Source organism: Corticium candelabrum, chromosome 20 (assembly GCF_963422355.1).
Source record: "Corticium candelabrum chromosome 20, ooCorCand1.1, whole genome shotgun sequence".
NCBI classification, from domain to species: domain Eukaryota; kingdom Metazoa; phylum Porifera; class Homoscleromorpha; order Homosclerophorida; family Plakinidae; genus Corticium; species Corticium candelabrum.
Genome location: NC_085104.1, coordinates 1,718,316 through 1,733,315, shown reverse-complemented (window position 1 = coordinate 1,733,315; position 15,000 = coordinate 1,718,316). Strand labels below are relative to the sequence as shown.

At 49.9% G+C, this 15,000-nt stretch overlaps 4 protein-coding genes across 5 annotated transcripts; all 4 read left to right on the top strand.

Moving 5' to 3' along the window:
- The first annotated feature begins 474 nt into the window (after positions 1 to 474).
- LOC134195846 (uncharacterized) lies at positions 475 to 2,005 on the top strand. Of its 2 annotated transcripts, none has more exons than XM_062664933.1 (7): positions 475 to 660; positions 716 to 746; positions 812 to 946; positions 1,012 to 1,164; positions 1,220 to 1,310; positions 1,376 to 1,491; positions 1,609 to 2,005. In XM_062664933.1, exons 3-7 carry the CDS (start codon positions 897 to 899, stop codon positions 1,718 to 1,720), a joined length of 522 nt encoding a protein of 173 aa, XP_062520917.1. In that variant the 5' UTR covers positions 475 to 660; positions 716 to 746; positions 812 to 896; the 3' UTR covers positions 1,721 to 2,005. The 2 variants fall into 2 exon arrangements, with proteins under 2 accessions (XP_062520917.1, XP_062520916.1); XM_062664932.1 differs by having other exon boundaries at positions 476 to 660; positions 1,376 to 1,486.
- A 179-nt stretch (positions 2,006 to 2,184) lies between these two features.
- On the top strand, positions 2,185 to 6,243 carry LOC134196048 (A disintegrin and metalloproteinase with thrombospondin motifs adt-1-like). The gene is made up of 14 exons (XM_062665129.1): positions 2,185 to 2,275; positions 2,354 to 2,563; positions 2,634 to 2,789; positions 2,849 to 3,022; positions 3,090 to 3,272; positions 3,329 to 3,502; positions 3,811 to 3,981; positions 4,056 to 4,400; positions 4,461 to 4,808; positions 4,864 to 5,028; positions 5,096 to 5,440; positions 5,720 to 5,893; positions 5,971 to 6,163; positions 6,210 to 6,243. Exons 1-14 carry the CDS (start codon positions 2,185 to 2,187, stop codon positions 6,241 to 6,243), a joined length of 2,763 nt encoding a protein of 920 aa, XP_062521113.1.
- Positions 6,244 to 6,367: 124 nt separating this feature from the next.
- On the top strand, positions 6,368 to 13,333 carry LOC134196047 (A disintegrin and metalloproteinase with thrombospondin motifs adt-1-like). Its single transcript, XM_062665128.1, has 23 exons — positions 6,368 to 6,749; positions 6,844 to 7,014; positions 7,090 to 7,266; positions 7,462 to 7,563; positions 7,632 to 7,871; positions 7,945 to 8,121; positions 8,338 to 8,514; positions 8,574 to 8,741; positions 8,963 to 9,133; positions 9,223 to 9,405; positions 9,460 to 9,636; positions 9,710 to 9,889; positions 9,946 to 10,116; positions 10,661 to 10,828; positions 10,900 to 11,073; positions 11,234 to 11,324; positions 11,387 to 11,499; positions 11,950 to 12,120; positions 12,189 to 12,365; positions 12,442 to 12,639; positions 12,694 to 12,933; positions 13,000 to 13,059; positions 13,121 to 13,333. Exons 1-23 carry the CDS (start codon positions 6,368 to 6,370, stop codon positions 13,192 to 13,194), a joined length of 3,942 nt encoding a protein of 1,313 aa, XP_062521112.1. The 3' UTR covers positions 13,195 to 13,333.
- A 550-nt stretch (positions 13,334 to 13,883) lies between these two features.
- LOC134195708 (uncharacterized) lies at positions 13,884 to 14,947 on the top strand. The gene has a single exon (XM_062664784.1). The coding sequence runs from the start codon at positions 13,895 to 13,897 to the stop codon at positions 14,945 to 14,947; it is 1,053 nt and encodes a 350-aa protein (XP_062520768.1). The 5' UTR covers positions 13,884 to 13,894.
- The last annotated feature ends 53 nt before the right edge of the window (positions 14,948 to 15,000 follow it).

Sequence of the window (15,000 nt, the reverse complement as noted above, 5' to 3'; positions counted from 1 at the left end):
TTGAGAAGAGATGAGAACTTCTTTGTAAGGGTCTTGCTATTGCATTTTGGAGCTGTCTGTCTATATGTATGTATGTACGTATGTATGTATGTATGTATGTATGTATATATGTATGTATGTATGTATGTATGTACGTATGTATGTATGTATGTATGTATGTATGTATGTATGTATGTATGTATGTATGTGTGTGCATCCATCTATCCATGTTATCAAGAAGACAGACAGACATTGTTCAGTTTTTTGTTCTTTAGTTGTGATTGATAGAGACATTCAGTGTTTTACACATTAGCAACAGTCTTGGACTATGGGTAGAGCATTTCGTTTTAACAGCAAATTGTTGTAGTAGTGTAGATTGTTGACATAAACTTGATTCTGTCTGTCTGTCTGTCTGTCTGTCTGTCTGTCTGTCTGTCTGTCTGTCTGTCTGTCTGTCTGCCTGCCTGTCTGTCTGTCTGTCTGTCAGTCTGTCAATACATATATTCTCAAACATTGAACTATTATACACTGTCTGTCTGTCTGTTTTTGTTTGTCGCTTCATTCACTCTATAGCTCATATCTGATTGTAGCCAAAACAGTATGAAGAGCTGGTCAAGCTGGTTGAAAAGCCTGACTACATTCATCGCAGGGCACTCGCAGCTATACGCAAAGCAGACAGCGGTTTGCCATTATCCTATAATCTATCTCCTCTATTGCTTACACTAATCTCTTTCAGTTCAAGCAGTCACAGTTCGACGACGAAAAAGGTAGTTTACTACGTCAAAACTGCACAACATCTCAGTGTTTGTTTGACGCTCTTTCTTTTCCTCAGCAACGTCAGTCTACCATCAGACGTCCCTCCAATACTTCAGTGCTCGTTTAGCCCGACAGAGGAAGGTCTGAAGTTTGACAGTGTGATGAAAGACAAAGAAGTTATTGTACATGAACAGTTATCAGCCATACAGAGGTGCATGCATGCCACATAATATTTCTAATTCATTTGGGATGCAACATATCGGGCTTGTGCTGCAGAGACCGCTACCAGACATGCAGACAGAAATTCATGACACTGGATGGTATGCAGAAGAAGGGCAAGCTGTGGGAAGACCTGGAGACAATACGCGCCGGTGTAGCCACCGAAACGGCCGCAATGGCAAGAAGAAAACTTCTGATGAATTATCATTGGTAATAAAGTGTACAAACACTTCCCGTCGATGTTTTGCTTCAAAAATTGTTGCAGGTACCATGACTTAATCATGGAGCTTCCACCCGGTATTCAAGATGACCGCTTTCTTGCACACATTCTGCTGCGTTTGCGATATCTAGCAAAGGTAGTAAACGTAAAGGAACGTCCGTAAACTTGACGTTTACGCTTGTTATTTGACTTTGATTGCAGGAGTTTGCTGAATTGGGGCCGTACAGGCTGTCGAAGAACCGCTTGCTGCGTGTATTGGCGCATCTGCGGCCCTGGGAGAGGGAAGCGCCTGATATAAAGAAGGCCATCGATGTATGGTGTGTGTGTGTGTGTGTGTGTGTGTGTGTGTGTGTGTGTGTGTGTGTGTGTGTGTGTGTGTGTGCGTGTGTACGCGTTGCTCGTGAGCGACACAACTTCACTGTCTTCGTTTCCAGTTTGTTCGAGATCATGTCATCTACACGTCACTGGCCGAGTACGAAGAATACGTTGCAGAACGCGAAATCGCAATGGCGACTGAGAGGAGACCGAAATCGGCGACGTTTGTGAGTCTATCAAAGAAGGCGAAATGAGACACCGAATCGCAATTCGAAATACAAACGTTTGGGCACTTGGTCGGACATCCAAGCACTAAACAGAGAACTAACGACACACCAAATGCATACAGCATGTGTGTTTCGCATCGACTTTAACTTCGCGCCTTATACTTTTGCAACAAAGTGCGATATTTTTGTAGAGAATTGTAAATGGAATTGAATCGGGTTGATGTACCACATGTGTACATGCACCCATACATGAATTCTTTGTTGGCAATAGCTGTCAATCACATGCGTGCGGCCGTATGCTTATGTTAATAAATTTCCTTATTTGGTGTGGGGTATTCGAAGTTTCTAGATTGACTGACCTGTCAAATGGAAACTAGGCGGCATTGACGGTTAGCATATCCCGTATGACGACTACTAAAATCGGCGAAACGACGTGTCCCATTCATTTCTCTGTGTGCCACATGTGCAATGTTGGTAGCTTTTCAAACAACTGCGGCAGTTCTGAAGATTCTACTCGTCGCTGCCGCTCTATACGTCGATGCACAAGCTCAAGACGGACGTATGTTACACCAAATTTTGGCATCTTTACTTCTGCAATCGTTTATCTTGTGAAAACTTGCCGACACTCTTTTTCTAGTATTTTCCGGTGACGAGGAACGGACGGAATGGTCGCTGTGGTCGTCGTGGTCTTGCACTGTTACTTGCGGAAGTAACGGCAACTACACGAGGACTCGAGACTGCGTGCGTGTCGACGGCATGTCGGTGAGCGACGACGCAGCCGAGGCTGTCTGCGACGGTGTGCGCGAAGAGTCAAAGAAGTGTCCGTATTTAAGACCGTGTCCTGGTGGTAAGAACTGGCCGCGTGCGTTTTCCCGCGTCGCTGTCTCTTGTACTGTACCACGTGCATTTGCTTTCAGGTTGGGCCGAATGGAGCGAATGGAGGGAGTGCTCGGAAACGTGCGGCGTAGGCTTCCGCGAACGCACACGAAACTGCGAAAGCGGCGACATTGACGAGTGTCCGGGCGAGAGTGTCGACAGCGTATCCTGCAACCTAACTCTCGTCTGCCCTACAGGTGCGTGCTCCATAATTTAAATTAAACCATTTTGTTACTCCAATTTGTCGGTTGTTTAGATGGCAACTGGGGTGGATGGTCGCCTTGGTCGCCGTGCAGTACGTCCTGCGGTGAAACCGGAATCACAACCCGCTGGAGAGAATGCAACAACCCTTTTCCTCAGTCCGATGGTAAACCATGCGAGGGGCCACGAGAACAAACCGCAAGATGCAACGTCAAGTGTTGCCCGCAAGGTCTGTGCTCATACCGAGCGCAATTAGAATCATTCGATTTTTCTATGTTTGCATTGGTTTCTTACAGACGGCGGGTGGGGAGGCTGGAACGCTTGGGGAAAGTGCACGAGAACGTGCGGCATTGCTGGAGCGAGGATTCGCAAACGACTCTGCAATAACCCGACACCCTCGCCCGAGCCGTGTCCCGGTACATCTTGCCCTGGAAACGACACCAACCTACAAGAGTGCAACAGAAAACCGTGTCCCATTGGTGAGAAAAGAACAGGAAAACGTTTGGCCTAGATATCTCAGTTGCTTTTGGTATAGACGGCGGTTGGTGCGGCTGGTCGTCTTGGACTATTTGTAGCACGACGTGCGATCAAGGTGTTCAGCGGAGATCCCGTTCGTGCACCAGTCCTCAACCAGACAACGCTGGCCAACCTTGTTCGGGCGACAACACCGAAGCTCGAACATGCGTGATGGCGCCCTTCTGCCCAATGAGTGCGTTTACAACACACACACACACACACACACACACACACACACACACACACACACACACACACACACACACACACACACACACACACACACACACACACACACACACACACACACACACACACACACACACACACACACACACACACACACACACACACACACACACACACACACACACACACACACACACACACACACACACACACACAACAAACACACAAACACACAAACAAACAAACAAACAAACAAACAAAGACACAAACACACACACACTTGATGCAACATTTTAGCGTTATTTTGTCTAGTTTCCGAGTGGTCTCAGTGGACTCCGGTTTCTCGCTGTCCGGACGAGTGCGAACCAGGCGTGATGTACTTCGTTCGCCAATGCCTTCCCGGAATGTTCAACTTCGGCGCGTCGAGCTGTCCAGGCAACGCGTCAATGGCGACGGTATGCGACGTTGGGCAGTGTCCACCCGGTAAGCCAACATTACCACATAATCGACAGACTTTTCCACGTTTTTGTTGAATCAAGAACGTTACAACGTTGTAGCTGGTGGTTGGAGCTACTGGTCATGTTGGTCGTCGTGCTCGGTCTCTTGCGGACGAGGCGTCCGAACTCGCAATCGTCACTGCAATCATCCGACGCCTCTCGTAGGCGGCCAGTGCAACGGCTCGCGCGAGGAAAATGAGGAGTGCATCGGTGTGATGGAAGAGTGTCCGATAGACGGCGGATGGTCATCCTGGGAAGACTGGGGTAGTTGCTCTCATACGTGCGGACGAGGATTCCGATATCGATTCCGTCGGTGCGACAACCCGACACGATCCGAAACCGGTAGCTACTGTTCGGGGACAAACCGTGAGAAAGAGACGTGCGGAACGGATTTGTGCGCCGTCGGTAAGCAAAACTGTTATTCAGCTGTAATGTTATGTTTGACGATGTCGTCGAGTGTTGTAGATGGCGAATGGAGCGCTTGGGGATGTTGGAGTTCCTGCTCGGTGACGTGCGGTCTCGACGGCGTGAGAACTCGAGAGCGACGCTGCTCGAATTCCGTCAACGGACGCCGAAACGATTGCGCCGGTTCTTCTCTCGACGTGACGGGATGTGCCGGCATGCCGCCGTGTGCCGTCAACGGCGGCTGGTGTCCGTGGACTGAATGGAGCGTTTTTGACAAGACGTGCGGAAAGGACGCGGCGCGATATCGCAGACGCTACTGTACGGAACCGACGCCGGAAAACGGCGGCCGCAACTGTGACGGCGCGGCGACGGATGTTCGAGTCGCCGATCTGGAATCTTGCGTCGAGGGTGAGAGATAAACCGGTAATTCTCAAAATAAGAGTGCTCGAAGAGTTTCGTTTAGACGGAGAGTGGTCGCAATGGTCGTGCTGGTCGAGCTGTTCCGCTCTTTGCGGCGACGGCACGACGGCACGAGAACGACGCTGCATCGTACCCGTCGAAGGCGGGAGAGCATGCGAAGGACCAATCAGACAGACGCATGTCTGCAACAGAGGATCGTGCCCAATCAGTACGTACATATAAACTGCCGTTAAATCTATGCGTATGTGGTCACTGCTTCACGATTTCTTTCTTAGATGGCAGATGGAGTAGTTGGACGGAGTGGACGATCTGCTCGAAAACATGCGGCCGGGGCGTTCAAAACCGAAGTCGATCGTGCAGCGAGCCTGCACCGTCGCACGGCGGTCTACAATGCGACGATCAACGAAATCAGGTCCGCTCGTGCTCTCCGGACGCGTGCAGTGTCGACGGCGGCTGGTCGACGTGGTCGTGTTGGTCGAGCTGCAGCGTGACGTGCGGCGTCGGCGAGAGAAACAGAAATCGAAGCTGTAGTAATCCTCGTCCGACCGGCGGCGGGCTGCGTTGTCAAGGCGACGAGACAGAGACGAGCGAATGCGAGGCGTCGTTTCACTGCGGACGAGGTCGGATTTCACTATTTTAACACACACACACACACACACACACACACACACACACACACACACACACACACACACACACACACACACACACACACACACACACACACACACACACACACACAGACACACACAGACACAGACACAGACACAGACACAGACACAGACACAGACACAGACACGCACACGCTCACACGCACACTCACACGCGCGCTCACAGTCACACTCACACTCACACACACTTACACTATCGTTCTAACTGATATTTGACTTTGGTTGTAGACGGAGGGTTTTCGGAGTGGGGAACTTGGAGTAATTGCTCGCGAACGTGCAACGGCGGCCTGCGGAAACGATATCGGACGTGTAGCAGTCCGGTTCCAGTTTCAGATGGTCGGGACTGCGACGGTCCGCGAACCGAGTTCGAAGAGTGTCGGAAAGACGTTCCTTGCCCGTGCGGTATGGTCGTGTGCGTGTGCGTGCGTGCGTGTGTGTGTGTATACAATTGATGTCGAGACCTGAATTTTGATGTCTAGACGGGCAATGGGGCGACTGGGCTGAATGGTCGGGTTGTAATGAGACGATGTGCGGCATGCAAGGCCTCCGGGAGCGTCTGAGGGCGTGCGACAATCCGCCGCCGGCCCATGGAGGAAACTACTGCAAGGGCATCAGCACGCAAGACAGCAACTGCATTACTCCCCCTTGCCGCAGTATAGCATTTCGCTTGGGGTTTACGACGACAGATTTGTATATAAACTATATTTTATATCTTTAGGACAGGAAGACCTACCGTCATCGGATTCGACTGATTGGACGGAGTGGTCGGAGTGGTCGGACTGCGTCGCAACGTGCGGCGTGGAACGGTCGCATCAACAAACGCGCGTACGTCTCTGCCTCATTTCGATCGGCATATGCTCGGGACCGGAGGAAGAAATGCGATATTGCAATCTGTCCGAGTGTCCTTCTCTCTGCCAGTGGAGCGAATGGAGTTGCTGGGGTGAATGCGGCGCGACGTGTGGAATCGGACAGCGCACTCGAAGTCGTAACTGCACGTCGCCGCCCGACGAAGCGTGTGACGTCACGGAATGTGGGGGTATGCGATTTTCGTACGAAGAGTGCGACGCTCGATGCTGTCCGCAAGACGGTGATTGGTCGGGCTGGGGAGAGTGGAGCGACTGCTCGGCGACGTGTGGCTGTGATGGGTATCGGTCGAGATCTCGGAGTTGTAGCGATCCGAGCCCGAGGTGCGGCGGAAGCAGCTGCATCGGTTCTGGTGTGGACAGACGGGCATGCAACAAGGAGCCTTGTCCTTTGGGTGAGTCGTTGACGGAGTGTCTTGTAAAATGAGTGTGTGCGTACGTGTCTGTCTGTGTCTGCCTCTGTATCTGTCTGTGATTGTTTGCTTTCAGACGGTGGCTGGAGTGAGTGGGGATGCTGGTCGACGTGCACGGCAAGCTGCGGCGCAGGCACGCAAACGCAACGGCGGAAGTGCACTAATCCGGCGTCGGCGTTTGGCGGCGTCGACTGCGTCGGAGCCGACAACACGACTCGTGCGTGCAACCCGGGCGACTGCGCCGTCGGTCAGTAGTATACCATGATGCACACACACCAAACGCGAGACACAATAGTCGGTGACTTGATTGTGTGTGATATAGACGGCGTGTGGAACGAGTGGAGCGAATGGGCGTCCTGCTCCCGCACTTGCGGCTCCGAAGGACACACCTACCGTCGACGACGTTGCGAGTATCCGGTCATCGCTAACGGCGACGGCGCCGGCTGCGAGGGTCAGACCGAAGAAGGCAAACGATGCAATAGGAAGAACTGTCCTCGAGGTAAGCAGTCGATAGGATTTCATGGATCGACGAGACACTTGGTGTGTGTGTGTGTGTGTGTGTGTGTGTGTGTGTGTGTGTGTGTGTGTGTGTGTGTGTGTGTGTGTGTGTGTGTGTGTGTGTGTGTGTGTGTGTGTGTGTGTGTGTGTGTGTGTGTGTGTGTGTGTGTGTGTGTGTAACTGTTTGTGTGTGTAGACGGAGAATGGGCGGCATGGTCACACTGGGGCGACTGCGAAAGTACCTGTGGACGAGCAATGAAGCGGAGAAATCGAACATGCACTAATCCAGCTCCCTCGGGTCATCCCACTCTACAAAACATCATGCACATCTATCAAACAGGCTAACTATATAATTCTCATGTTTAGACGGCGGAGCCGACTGTACTGGGTCCGACTCCGACTTCGACTATTGCCTCATCACCGAGTGTCCAGTCGACGGCGAATGGACGGGATGGACGTCGTGGACGGAGTGCAACAGACCGTGCGGCGGCGGTCTGACTCGTCGCGCGCGTCAATGCGCTGACCCGGAACCGGCATTCGGAGGCAACTTCTGCGCCGGCCGAGCAAGCGAATCAAGAGATTGCAACGCGCAACCGTGCGCGTGCGGTAAACGTTTAATTTTCGAGACACCGCCAAACAAACTTGCCTTATAATTAATTAATTATTTGTGTTGTTCCAGATGGTTATTGGAGTGAATGGTTTGGCGACGGATGTTGCTCGACACAATGTGGTATAGAAGGTCGACGGCGGATGGTGCGTTACTGCAATAGTCCCGAGCCTGAGAATGGCGGTAGGATATGTCTAGGAGCGTCAGACCGCACGATTAGCTGCTCCCGTCTTCACCACTGTCCCATCGGTATTTCTCCTTAAAGTGTGTGTGTGTGTGTGCGTGCGTGCGTGCGTGCGTGCGTGTGTGTGCGTGTGTGCGTGTGCGTGTGTGTGTGTGTGCGTGTGTGTGTGTGCGTGTGCGTGCGCGTGTGCGTGTGTGTGCGTGTGTGTGTGCGCGTGTGCGCGTGTGCGTGTGCGTGTGCGTGTGCGTGTGTGACGCTGTGACGCTGTGACACTGTTACAGATGGGTCATGGGGTCAGTGGGGAGGTTGGAGTGTTTGCAGTAAGACATGCGGTCGTGACGGACGGAGAACGCGAGAGCGGGAGTGCAACAGTCCTGAGCCACAACGCGACGGACTCGAGTGCATCGGCGCCGCTGTTGAAAACCAGCACTGCAACATCACGCCCTACTGTCCGTGTGGTGAGTATATCGAATACTCAAGCTTTCGTGTTTGATTGTTCGACTCGTTTCCAATATAGAGGGAGGATGGAGTCGGTGGAGCTCTTGGTCTACATGCACTGGAGCCATAGGCGGTCCCAAACATCTATCCCACAGAACATGCACGAATCCGACGCCCAACAACACGCAATCGACGTGCCCGGGAGACAGGGAACGCACCAAAGGATGCGTCTTCCACGTCGCCGCCCGTTAGTAATCACTGACTACCGTATTTCTTCGATTAATTAAACGCCGCCCTCGTTTAAACGCCCGCCACAGCTGAGTAGACAAATATAAATGCCGCCCTTGAATAAACGCCGCAGTTGGAACCCTAGCTAAGAAAATAGACTCGGCGGCGTTTAATTAAAGAAATATGGTTAATAACCGTCGGCTCTTCGATTTGAAGTTGTGGACGATTTGTGGCGCCTAGATGGTCGCTGGTGCGAATGGACTCTGTGGTCTTCCTGTTCCGTCACGTGCGAGGAGGGCGTGCGAGTTCGAATTCGAGAATGTGCGTGTCCGCCGGCGGCTGGTGGCGGAAGAGAATGTCTCGGAACGAATGAGGAGGAAGAAGTGTGTATATTACCCCATTGCCCTATTGGTATGTACGTGTCTATCGTCTGTCGTTGTTTGTGACTGTCTTATTTCTATGGCCGTTGGATGAGTTGTTTGTTTGCATACGCAATGTAGATGGTGGATGGAGTAACTGGAACTGCTGGGGCGCTTGTTCCGTGTCGTGTGGTACCATCGGCTTCAGATTCAGATCTCGCACGTGTACAAACCCCGCTCCTCAAAATGGCGGCTCGCCATGTCCCGGGCCCGGATCGAATAGAGAGGGCGACACTTGTTTGCCAGAAATCTACTGCCCTCCCGGTATGTAATCAAATTCTAACACGATGATAGCAATTAGTACTCATGTGTTTGAAGAAAGGAGATGGTCGGGTTGGGACGAGTGGTCAGGGTGTGGACGAACGTGTGGCACACACGTCACGAGGAAACGAACGCGGGTGTGCGTAGCCTATGGCTTAACCCACACCGGCGGAGACTACTGCAAGGGAAGCGCCGCCGAAATACGTTCATGTAATCTCGACGAATGCCCATGCGGTAGCGCACGTTATTTCAAGTCCAAAAATCATTACGTCACGTGCAGCCAATCGGTTTTATGTATCTCTTGCAGACGGCGGATACTCGGTGTGGAGTCAATGGGACGCATGCTCGGTGACCTGCGGCTCTGGCGGCAAGCGCACGCGCACGAGGCACTGCACTAATCCGCCTCCATCTAACAACGGCTACAGCTGCACCGACCAGCCAGCATCCGAATCACAGAACTGCACGAGCGACGTCTGTTGTGCAATCGGTGAGTGCAGACATGGTAATACCCTGAGTTTGTGAGACGCGCGTTTGTGTGTCTAGACGGAAGTTGGAGTTCGTTTGGTGCGTTTTCGTCGTGTTCGCGAGACTGCTTTACCGGTATACGTGTGTCCCTCCGATACTGCAACGACTCACAGCCGCAGTGTGGTGGGAGAGAATGCGAAGGGCCGAATGCGAAGGTCGAATCGTGCAACGAGCAACCGTGTCCTTGCAGTAAGTCACAATACACGAACAGGGGAGTGCTTTCACACGACGTTTCTAACCTAAGTTAGCTCTAATTTAGCTTCAGACGCCATTTAACAAATTGGTCTTAATTAGTGGCTTTGGCTAACCTAGGTTAGCGCTAGCCCACTTGCAAGCAGTAGGTTAGAACTTAGTTGCCCGCCTACAACTAAGTCACTCCTCCTTCTACGCATCGCGAAGAATGGCGCGTTTTCTAGAATGTGCTACAAACGCTTCAAAGCTACACGGGCGCGTCTTCAGTGGAAAAGAAGGCAAAGAAAAGCGCGTCGGCAACGAGAGGTCCATTTTACTACTCTCCTAGTGTTGCTGTGCAGGTGTACAACCAGATGTTGCTTGTAAAGATCATGTCACTGTGCACTCAAAATTTTCTGACTCTAGCATGCCATCTATTGCAGTATTACTATCGACATTCCTAGTAACGTAATTGTAGTACAAATTTTGAGGGAATTCCCTAGCAGAAGGATGCCTGTATAGAATCCTGCATGCAAAGTCGATGATGTTGACTGTTGGTTAGACGGCGGTTGGTCTCTGTGGTCTGTCTGGTCGCAGTGTGACAGAACGTGTGGGAATGGGACGAAGACGAGACGACGGAGCTGTGACAATCCGGTGCCAGTCAACGGCATGGACTGCGAAGGAGCGAGCGAAGACCAAACAGAATGCCTCGTGACGAAGTGTCTAGTCGGTATGTGTATGTTGAATGACTGGGATATTACAGGGGGTTGGTAACCCACTCTCCTTTTGTGATGCGGCTAGATTGCGAATGGTCGCATTGGAACGAGTGGAATCCGTGTAATAAGCCGTGTGGGCTCGATGCCACACAGCAACGCAAACGCTTGTGCGTTTGTCCGGTCGTCAACAGCCAAGGTCTCAACTGTCAAGGAGCGGACACCGAGCCTCGAACGTGTGACCTACCATTATGTCCCTGCGGTGAGTGTATGCACACGCGCACACACACACACACACACACACACACACACACACACACACACACACACACACACACACACACACACACACACACACACACACACACACACACACACTCACACACTGACTGGGTGCTTATACGCTAACAAAGTCTGTCTAGATGGTGAATGGAGTGATTGGGGTCAGTGGTCACAGTGTAGCATCACCTGCAGGAATTCCTCAAACATTCAAGCCACTAGAAGTAGAAAACGGTAAACACAGAATTTGACATTAATTCCTCTCACCTAGCAAACCCATGAAATTTTATCCTCAGAACGTGTACCAACCCATCGCCAACCGACGGCGGAAACGACTGTGGAAGTGATCCCACAGGTCTCAACAACACTGAAAGGGCTACCTGCGAGCATCTCTATCATTGCCCGATTGGTCAGTCTAACAGTTTGTATATATATATCGCAATCCTATTTTAAATAATAAAATTAAAAATAAATTTAAATAAATTTTAAATTTTAAATTTAAAAAATTTTTAAATTTATATTTTTGGTAAATTAAAACTTTAAATTTTAATTTTAATTTTTTCATATATTTTTACTTTTTATTAAAAATTTACTTTTTACATGTTACTTATTATTAAACTACTTATATATATATGAAAAAATTTAAATTTTAAAAGCAAAATTTTTAAATATATAAACATTTTATATTATTATTCAAAATTTTACTTTTCAATTTTTTTTAATTTTATATATTTATAAATTTTTACTTTACAATTAATTTTGAAAAATTATTACAATTTTTTACTTTATGAATTTCAATTTTTTATAAACATACATATATACCAATCGCGTCCGAATGTCTCGACTCGTTTCGTTTCAGACGGAAGTTGGGGACAGTGGCGGTCGTTCGGCGCATGCTCGAGAACGTGCGGCGTCGGCGTGAGTCGCAAGGAGCGCAACTGCGACCGTCCGTCGCCCGCCAACCGCGGCGCCTACTGCGCGGGCAAGAGCGTCCAACTACTGACGTGCAACAATCAATCGTGTCCGTGCGGTAAGCAACCAACACTCGATAAACCAAATTTTGCACCATAAAGTCTGTTTAATTTATTTATGTCGCAGACGGCGGGTTTGGCCCGTGGGGCCCCTGGTCGGGGTGCAGTGTGTCGTGCGGTAGCGGTACCAAGCATCGCGCTCGAGCATGCGTTGCGCCGGTACCGTCAAACGCCGGCAAAGAGTGCGACGAATCGAATGCATTCCAGACAGTCGAGTGCTACCAACCGTTTCAATGCCCGCGAGGTAAGCGACGCTAACGCGCGCGATGTGGGGCCCCCCGGAGGGAGTAAACTACCCATATGTTGTGACTCGATTGTAGACGGCTCGTGGACGCAGTGGTCGGCGTGGTCGCTCTGTTCGGTGTTTTGCGGGCACGGCATTCGCCAGCGATTCCGTACGTGTCAGAATCCGGGCTTTGCGAATCACTACATGGAAGGGCAACAACTTCCGGGAAGAAACTGTCCCGGAAAATCACACGACATACAGACGTGTCACCAAGAATGCATCAGCGATAGCGGTAGGATGTTGATTTACAACCGCAATTTAGACGGAAACTCACTGATTTGTCTAGCTGTTCGGTGCTGCGAGCCTCGACCGTTGATTGACGGTAGTTTCTCAGTACTGCATGTGACTGTGTTGAAGGCGGCCGAGGTGGGCTATTCGGTTGGTACCGAGATTGTGTACGAGTGTGACGGCGATATTCCCGGATTGACATTGAAGTTGACGGGCCCGCGGACGAGACGCTGTACAAGTGACGGAAACTGGAGCGGCGAGGACCCGTATTGTGTCGTCACCACCGAACTGACGTCCCGTATGTGCAAGCAATTTCCGTGTGTTATCTAGAGATATTTACCGGTCGCTTTGATGTTTGTTTTAGATCGATTTCGAAGGTTAACGGGCGGAGCTACGGGAAGACGGGCTAGACGCAACGCTCCGTGTAATATAGTGAATGATTGCGACGTGTTGGTGGGTGATTGTTGAGTTCTGCTTTTGTGCAGCTTTTCTGGGGAGAGTATCGAGAGAAGTACGAAGGTCTAGGAACAATTCGGACAAACAAGATGTTGATTACTGAGTCAGTCGACACGTTAACTGTGACTATTGGTAGCAACTAGTGCCAATTGGGTTGGTTAGGTTTGCAACAATTAGTTAGGTTATTACCCTTATACACGTTATTCAAAATGAAAGCCACAAAATATAAAGATTTCATAACAGGTATTCGATTCACTAAGTCTGTAGATACTTGTAGTCAACAAGCAGAGCCCTCCTAACCTTTTGGACGGACATAATCTAATGCATTGACTCTACAATACAATAGTCTAGTGTATTGTGAGATACACCCCTCCAATATAATAGTCTAGTGTATTGTGAGATGCATATTGGTACCACATCATTGTTAAGTGCGTTGGCCATGTAATAGTTAGTGCTCCTCATTTATGTAATAAATGAGTTCAAACGTGTGTTGTGAGATGCATCCCTCCAATACAATAGTCTAGTGTATTGAGAGATGCATCCCTCCAATACAATAGTCTAGTGTATTGTGAGATGCATCCTTCCAATACAATAGTCTAGTGCATTGTGAGATGCATCCTTCCAATACAATAGTCTAGTGTATTGAGATGCATACCTACAATACAATAGTCTAGGATACTAAGGGATGCATGTCTCCAATACATTACTCCGACTCGAACATGCTCACAGCATAACGGTTCCTCGCTTTCTTTGTGTGCTCGCTTTCATCGTCCTCGGACTCCTGCACGATACCGTTGCGCGCGATGGTTGAAGAAGTCTTGACTGCGTCTGTCGTCGGTTCTCTTGCCTTTCCCGTTGCGCTAGGCTTACAACAGAGATTCCTCTACGCTCCTCTACGGATAACAAGTGACCGACGCATAGCGGGGCCCCTCTTAGGACTCGGGTCGGTCTTCCTCTCGGGTTGCTGCGCATCACTGGCGGCAATAGCAACACTGAAGGCACACAGAACGATAACAAAATCACCGAACGACGAGAAAACGTGGCTAGACGAACTGCCTACAGACTGGCAAAACCTAATTGCGTGCGGACTGGGAAGCGCTCTGGTCTTTCGCATCCTGACGGGAAGATACCACTCCGTCCTACCCAGCAACATCGCCAAACGAGGAGCATTTGCTAGAGTATCGATTCCTGCCAGAAGAAACAACGCTTTTTCGCCTTCTGCTCGAGAAAGGTTTCACAAAATTGGAAAGAAACATGGCTGCCACACTTGTGGTAGAAAATGGAGGGTCAATAAGTTTCATCGCGACCATCAGCCCCCAACTGCTCTTGCAAGAGAAGGAGAGAAGCAGGTGTATTACCCACAGTGTGCAAAGTGTTCTGCACAGCAGGGTGGAGTCGTATCTCAACGAACAATTCAAATCGTGACGCATGGCACGAGTCTGCGACTCTATCATTTGTGGATGCCAGTGCCGCTGGCTTGGTTCGGACTGAGATACTTGTATGCAAAGGAGCCGGTTGCTGAACACTCGAGTTCCGATGAATTGACCTCACGACTCGAATCCGAAACAATCGAAAAATCACGGGACGAGGGCGAGGAATTTGAGTCAGGTGGTAACAAGATTGATATTAACCGTGAGGTTGTAACTGTCAACAAAAATAAATTTTTCGAAGATCAAACCAACAAAGCAGTTCAGGAGACATTGTGTGATGTGAGAGATGCGTACGAGTCACCACGGGAAAGAAATGAAATCGCAGCAGAAATACAATCGAAAAGTGACATTGAGAATTTGCACTTTATCATTCGAATCATGGCAGTTGCGGCTGTTGTGATCGTTTGGATATTTAGAACTGATTAATTAGGACAATTTGACAGTTATATAAGTCACGTGATAACAATTAATCACGTGAC

Excerpts from the sequence above, each read along its gene's own strand:
- LOC134195846 (XM_062664932.1), top strand. The coding sequence starts at position 897 with ATGAAAGACAAAGAAGTTATTGTACATGAACAGTTATCAGCCATACAG. Across the intron at positions 947-1,011 it reads CAGTTATCAGCCATACAGAG|AGACCGCTACCAGACATGCA; the intron begins GTGCATGCATGC and ends CTTGTGCTGCAG. Across the intron at positions 1,311-1,375 it reads GTTTGCGATATCTAGCAAAG|GAGTTTGCTGAATTGGGGCC; the intron begins GTAGTAAACGTA and ends CTTTGATTGCAG.
- LOC134196048 (XM_062665129.1), top strand. The coding sequence starts at position 2,185 with ATGTTGGTAGCTTTTCAAACAACTGCGGCAGTTCTGAAGATTCTACTC. Across the intron at positions 3,023-3,089 it reads CGTCAAGTGTTGCCCGCAAG|ACGGCGGGTGGGGAGGCTGG; the intron begins GTCTGTGCTCAT and ends GGTTTCTTACAG. Across the intron at positions 4,809-4,863 it reads TCTGGAATCTTGCGTCGAGG|ACGGAGAGTGGTCGCAATGG; the intron begins GTGAGAGATAAA and ends AGTTTCGTTTAG.
- LOC134196047 (XM_062665128.1), top strand. The coding sequence starts at position 6,368 with ATGCGATATTGCAATCTGTCCGAGTGTCCTTCTCTCTGCCAGTGGAGC. Across the intron at positions 8,742-8,962 it reads CGTCTTCCACGTCGCCGCCC|ATGGTCGCTGGTGCGAATGG; the intron begins GTTAGTAATCAC and ends TGTGGCGCCTAG. Across the intron at positions 11,074-11,233 it reads CCTACCATTATGTCCCTGCG|ATGGTGAATGGAGTGATTGG; the intron begins GTGAGTGTATGC and ends AAGTCTGTCTAG.
- LOC134195708 (XM_062664784.1), top strand. The coding sequence starts at position 13,895 with ATGGTTGAAGAAGTCTTGACTGCGTCTGTCGTCGGTTCTCTTGCCTTT.